This window comes from Gekko japonicus, unplaced genomic scaffold (genome assembly GCF_001447785.1).
Source record: "Gekko japonicus isolate JY-2015 unplaced genomic scaffold, Gekko_japonicus_V1.1 scaffold892, whole genome shotgun sequence".
NCBI lineage: Eukaryota > Metazoa > Chordata > Lepidosauria > Squamata > Gekkonidae > Gekko > Gekko japonicus.
Window position 1 is genome coordinate 256,269 of NW_015174869.1, and position 7,123 is coordinate 263,391.

Genomic DNA, 7,123 nt, shown 5'->3' on the forward strand with positions numbered 1-7,123 from the left:
CAGTGCCCGCGGGGGATGAAGATCTTTTGGTGGCAGGATGGGAAGCAGAGGAAACTCACAGCTGCTGGATGACCTTGGGCAAGCCATCGTTCTGAAAAGAGCTGTTCTTGAAAAAGAGCAATTTCTGTCAGAGCTCTCTCAGCCCCACCGACCTCACAGGGTGTCGGTTGTGGGGAGGGGAAGGAGTTTGTAAGCCGCTCTGAGACTCCGAGTGAAGGGCGGGGCATAAATCCAATCTCCTCCTCCTATATTTGAGATTGTTCATAGCTTTAAACTACATAGCCCATGATGCTGCGTAGATGCTTCTTTTATTTCAAGCTGGTTTACAAGATTCCTTACCTCCTCACTCGCGAACTGCTCCCCTTACCTGTGACCCCTTCTACCTGTGAATGGGGAAAGCACATGAAGGAAATATGCATGGCTGCCCCCCACCCCATCATGTCTACCTTGATACCCATTTATGAGTCAAACTAAGCTGGATACACTTAAAACAGTTCCTTTCGCCAGCATTCTGTGCATTGCAAGGTCGTCAGACATTAAAGAAGCATTCTCACAGCACCATGGGCTATGTAGTTTAATGCTACAGGAAACGTCAACACAGTTTCTTTTATCAGCATTCTGTGTATTGCAAGGTTGCCTGAAATAAAAGAAGCATTCACACAGCATCATGGACTATGTACGTGAATGCTACAGGCAATCTCAGAACAGTTCCTTTTAACAGTATTCTGAGTACTGCAAGGTCGCCAGAAATTTAAGAAGCATTCACACAGCATCATGGGCTATGTCATTTAAAACTATGGGCAATCTCAGAATGGTTCCTTTTATCAGCATTCCATGTATTCCAAGATCACCTCAAATTAAAGAAGCATCCACACAGCATCATGGGCTATGCAGTTTAATGCTATGAAAAATCTCAAAAGTTCCTTTTTTCAGCACTCTGTGTATTGCAAGATCAACTGAAATTAAAGAAGCATCCACACAGCATCATGGGCTATGTAGTTTAACTCTTTGGGTGCACTTTGGAGAATCTCCCATCTCTGACCAAGACATTGTCAAACCAATACAACATTGTAGGAAGTCTTTGTGTGGGGGGGGGACGGGACCGGAACTAAGGGACCCGATTCTCCCGTTCTCTAACACGCCTCAGTTTTTCTGTCTCCTTTACCTTCAGTAAATTGAGAATTTTCTTGCTGAGGTCCAGCTCAAAATTGGTATAGTGGGAGCCTGCCATGTCGTATATGAAGACCAAGCCATTCCGCTGCGTTTCAAAGCTGGTGTAGGAGAGAAAAAGGAGAGTGTGAATCATCAGTAAGGGACTGAACATCCAGAGGTTATACTCCAATTTCCCTATACAAGGTTTGTGCGGAAGGAAAGAAAATTATATAACCTGTCAAACTCTCATTTACTTCTCCCATGTCTATCCCACACTTCCTCCATGGGACTGATGGCAGCATATGTATTTTGTTCTCCTCTTTGTCCTCACAACCACCCTACGAGGTAGGCGAGGCTGACAAGCACAAGATCGCTCAGTGAATGTCATAGCTGATTGGGGATTTGAACCCAAACCCCGCTGGTCCCAGCCAGCCACACTAACCACTGCACCACCTCTGGCTTTGGGCAGTTGGTTAGCATACCCCCCCCCACCAGCTAGTTAAGATGTATTGACTAAAGAAATCCGTGACCCATCGTCCCAGACCTCTATTGGTTCTTCCTTTAGGTCAACACAACACACTGAGGGCCAGATTTGGGGCCCTTTTGTGAAAACTGAAGAAAGCCTGAATCCATTTGCAGGATTGCTAAGGAAGCTCTGGCACATTTTTAACAACTGCACAATAGGCAGATGTTTGGCAGGCGAACTGCTTCCTGAGTTGGAGACAGGTAAAGGTAAAGGTTCCCTTGCTCGAAAGCCAGTTGAGTCCGACTCTAGGGTTGCGGTGCTCATCTCCCGTTTCAAAGCCGAAGAGCCAGCGCTGTCCAAAGACGTTTCCGTAGTCATGTGGCCGGCATGACTAAACACCAAGGCGCATGAAACGCTGTTAGCTTTCCACCAAAGTGGTACCTATTTATCTACTTGCCATTTCTTGCTTTCGAACTGCTAGGCTGGCAGGAGCTGGAACTAGAGACGGGAGCTCCCTACGCCATGCGGCAACCTGGGTCTCGAACTGCTGAACTACTGACCTTCCACAGCCTGCAGTTCAGCATCTTAACCACTTGAGCCACCGCAGTTGGAGATGCAGTGATGGAAAAGCTTCTCTGGTTGAAATCTGACCCTATTATCTAGGTGTTAAAGCCCCAAGCACCCTGGTGGAATGATGTCTAATTTGCACAGCTTCTTTTTTGCAATTCGCCTTACAGCTCCACCATTTGTCCCTTGCAAGGCTTGGTTCCTCGGTAAGGAAAGGGTTAACCTCAGAATACTACAACAATGAAAGCAAAAGACTCAGAATTTTAGCAAAAACTCCCTCCCCCATCCACAATTTGCACACAGAATCCTTTAGCGATGCAACCAGGTTTTCACTGAATTCGGGGTTACCGTCTGAGCCCTTCGACGAAAAACAAAAATCCGCAGGGATTATTGTTAATATCCAGAGTCTTCACTTAGATTGCCGGGTCGTCTGAGGTTAAGCCGTTCCTCGAGCTTCCACGAACAGCAGCTTAAAGACCAAAGTCCGTCAGCTGTGCCAAGGAAACCAACCCAGCAAAGCGAACTCTGGAGCCAGAAGGCGGCTGGCAGTGTGAAACCAGTAGTCTACATACCCTTCCAGATCGCTTGCTGTTCGTTTTGGGGGAAGACCACATTAGCTAACGAAGGCCCATTTTGCTATTGCTGTTGGAGCCAAACATAGACCCCCATATATTTCTCCAACCCCCTTTAAATCCAAAGAGTGATTAACACATGGAATTCACTGCCACAGGAGGTGGTGGCAGCTACAAGCATAGATGGCTTCAATATATGGAGTAGAGGTCCATCAGTGGCTATTAGCCACAAGGTATAGATAGGAACTCTCAGTCTGGGGCAAGGGGTGCTCTGTATTCTTGGCGCTTGGGGGGGGGGCAAAAGTGGGAGGGGTTCTGGCCCCACTGGTGGACCTCCTGATGGCCCCTGGTATTTTTGGCCACTGTGTGACAGAGTGTTGTACTGGATGGGCCATTGGCCTGATCCAACATTGGCTTCTCTTATGTTCTCTTTTGGTGTAGTGGTTAAGTGCGCGGACTCTAATCTGAGAGAACCGGGTTTGATTCCCCACTCCTCCACTTGCAGCTGCTGGATGACCTTGGGCAAGCCATAGTTCTGGCACAGCTGTTCTTGAAAAACAGCAGTTTCTGTCAAGAGCTCTCTCAGCCCCACCTACCTCACAGGGTGTCTGTTGTGGGGAGGGGGAGGGAAAGGAGATTGTAAGCCGCTCTGAGACTCCCTTGGGTAGTGAAGGGCAGGGTATAAATCCAATCTCATCTTCTTCTTTTACCTCACAGGGTGTCTGTTGTGGGGAGGGGAAGGGAAGAGTTTGTGAGGCGCTCTGAGACTCCTTTGGGTAGTGAAGGGCGGGGTATAAATCCAATCTCTTCTTCTTCTTGTTTTCTTATGTTCTTATCCATCTAAGCTGCTGGCTGTCACCATCTCTTGTGGCTGGGAGTTCCACAAGTATCGCACCCGCAAGCAGAAACAGCAGCTAGCCATTACACCCCATCTAAGAAAATTAGCAGGTGGGCCAGTTCTTGTGGAAAGTGCCGTTAAGTCCCAGCTGACTTATGGAAACCCCGTCAAACAGGGGTCATGGTGCCCGTCAAGTGTTTTTAGAAAGCGGGCAGAGCCAGGTGGAGCTTTTGCCCAGCAAGACTTCTGATTGGCCACTGTAGATCTGATTGACTGTGTATTTATTTTTTTTTAAATGTTGCTTTGGCAGCAGCTCCCACACCACAGCACCAGCATCTTCACTGTGTGACTGAGGGGAAGCTGCAGCGGCCATTTTGTGGCTGGCTCCGCCTCCCGAGGCAGCCATTTTGTGGCTGCACCCAGCACAGAGTGTCAGAATTCCACAGGTGCCCACAGGCTCAAAACAGTTGGGGACCAATGCTCCCTCTAAGCTGTGGAGTCTTGTGAGCAAAAATCCCACTTTGTGAGCTAATGGCATTACAGTTGTGAGCGAGCCATTTGGCTACTGCGTCCCATTAGTTTGCTCTGGAGTCCTCCTCCCTGAGCGAAGACAAAAATGCGTGAGCCGGAGGCTAAAAAACTGTGAGCCGGCTCACACTAACTCAGCTTAGAGGGAACACTGTATGGGGACTCCTGAGCTTTCAAAGCAAGAGACGAACAGAGCTGGTTTTGCCCTTGCCTGCCTCTGCGTAGCAACCTGGGACTTCCTTGGCCATCTCCCATACAAGGGCCGACCCTGCTTAGCTTCCAAGAACTGATAAGATCAGGTTAGCCCGCGCTATCCAGGGCAGGGCCACTGCTACAGGGGAAAACGCTCACAGGCCGATCCCATACTCCCTGGTGGAATCATTGAATCATAGACTCGGAAGGGAACTCCAGGGTCCCTCTAAGATCCAGCTGCCTAGATTTCCTTAAAGATCCATCCCACTAGGTTTGCCAGCTCCGAGTCGGGAAATAACGTCGAGATTTTGGGGGTGGAGCTTGAGGAGGGCGGGGTTTAGGGAGGGGAGGAGCTTCAAGGGGGTATAACGCCTAGGATTGCCAGGTGAGGATGACAAACCGGCGGGGGACTTTCCAGGAGCCTCCGGGAGAGGGCAAGGAAGATACACAATTGAACTCCAAAGGGAGTTCTGGCCGTCACACTTAAAGGGACCGCGTTCCTTTTAAATACCTGCCCTGTTACAACTTGAACATAAAAACTATCAATCGACTTTTGTGGGAAAATGGTTTCCGGTCACAAGTTAACATGGCACAGAATGGAATTATTCCTGATAATTTGGTTTCATCTGAAGTGGCTATTCTATCAACCCCAGATTTTTGATCCATAAATATTAGCTAGTCGAACTCAGATTCTTACATTTATGCAAGATGGTTGCTAAACCCAACTGTATGATTAGAAAACATGCTAGGAGCAGTGTTCCCTCTAAGCTGAATTAGTGTGAGCTAGCTCCAGGGGTCATTTCGTAGAAAAAGAGGTGCAGGAGATCATTAGCATGACTCATTAGCATAACCTATTTGCATATGCCACACTCCCTGACATCACCGGAAGTGTGTCAGATGGCAACACCCACCACTCAGGCTCCACTGGACTGTTTTGGATTGCTAGCTATTGGGGGGGGGGAACGTGCAGATCTGTCCTCGCAGAGGAGGGAGAGCTTGTACCTGAACAAAACTTGGTCTTAAAGGTGTCACTGGACTGTTTTTGACCAGGAGGCCGGGGGGGTGGGGCTCTGCAGCTTACTTGGCTGCTTCTTGCTCAGACTGAGGGCTGCTGGGAGCAGGGGGTGGGGCTTGTTGCATGTGCCCGTCCCCTGGGCTCTTTACTGCCGGAGCGCCGCCCCTGGGCGCTCCTGCAGGAAATGACCCCGGGCTAGCTCAGTTTTTTTAGCCTCCAGCTCACACATTTTTGTCTCAGCTCAGGAAGGAGGGCTCCCGAGCAAACCAATTTATGCAGCTGCCGAATCACTCACTCACAACTTTAATGCCAGGAGCTCACCAAGCAGAATTTTTGCTCACAAGACTCCACAGCTTACCGGGAGCACTGGTTAGGAGTTTTAATTCGTTAAGTTTTAGATATACTGACTATAATATCAAGACTATTATTAATGTTAAATAGTTTGTATTGCTTGGGATTCTCTGTACTAATCGTTTTATATTCATTTAATAAAAATTATTAAAATTTAAAAAATAATAATGGCGGGTGGGGGGCACCTTCTTTTGAGGCTCATGGAATTGGACCCCCTGGTCCAATCTTTTTGAAACTTGGGAGGGGGGTTGAGGAGAGGCACCAGATGCTATGCTGAAAATTTGGTGCCTCTCAAAAAATAGCCCCCCCCCCACAGGGAAATGCAAAAAATTCTGAAATGCTCTTTTAAAAGGCACCAGAAATTCTGCTTTTGGGACTGAAAATGGAAGAAGTCAATACAACTAAAAAGACCTTATTCTGGTACTTAATCACAACAGCGAGAATGATTTATGCACAATTTTGGAAAACAGAGAAAGTGCCAGAAATTGAAGACTGGATACAAAAAGTTCTGTTCATGGCAGAGATGGACAAAATTACAAAGAAGTTGAATAACAAAGAAGACGACGTGTTTTTTCAAGAATGGAGTGACTTTAAAATATATCTGGAAAAGAACTGGGATGTGAAACAAAACTTAATATGTTTAGATCAATATTAAGTCAAATGATGTTATCTTTAGATTGTAATGATAAGAAACTGATATAGTTGATGATATGAAGTAATTTGGAGCAGGGGTGGAAGCACTGCGGGAAGCCACTGGAGGGAGGGGAGGAACTGGGAATGGGGTACGCTTTCTGATAACCCTGAAGTGGCGGGAGGGCCTCTCAACCAGGGGATCCCCTGCCCCCAAGAGGGGATTGGTAACCCTAATAATGCCACAGAGTCCACCTCCCAAAGCGCCCATTTTCTCCAGGGGGGACTGATCTCTGCTGCTTGGAGATCAGTTTGTCATCCCCGGAGAATTCCGGCCCTAACACACATGTGCTCTTTTTGTAGCAGGAACTCCTTTGCATATTAGGCCACACACCCCTAATGTAGCCAATCCTCCAAGAGCTTACAGAGCTCTTCTTACAGGAGCTACTGTAAGCTCTTGGAGGATTGGCTACATTAGAGGTGTGTCGCTTAATATGCAAATGAGGTCCTGCTACAAAAAGAGCCCTGCGGGACACCCATGTGCTCCGACAGCTGTGGACTGAGGCAGAACACATTCAACACGGCGGCTATCCCCGACATATGTTTACCCAGAGTGGATTCGCTTTAATAAGCCTTCATTAGCTTTAATTTGATTGAGGAAAAGGGGGAGGCGGGGACTGCATGAGGCTTGCATACCAATCAGGCTGGAAAACAGCAGCAGCAGCAGCAGCAGCAGCAGCAGCAGCAGCAGCAGCAGCAGCAGCAGCAGAAGAAGAAGAAGAAGAAGAAGAAGAAGAAGAAGAAGAAGAAGA

At 47.9% G+C, this 7,123-nt stretch overlaps 1 protein-coding gene across 1 annotated transcript in view; it reads right to left on the reverse strand.

The window, feature by feature from the left end:
- PTPN9 (protein tyrosine phosphatase, non-receptor type 9) overlaps window positions 1-7,123 on the reverse strand; it is a 71,211-nt gene that overhangs the window by 30,790 nt on the left and 33,298 nt on the right. The window contains exon 5 of the mRNA XM_015424782.1: window positions 1,166-1,271. Coding sequence (XP_015280268.1) covers window positions 1,166-1,271 — 106 coding nt within the window. The remainder of the gene's footprint in view (window positions 1-1,165; window positions 1,272-7,123) is intronic.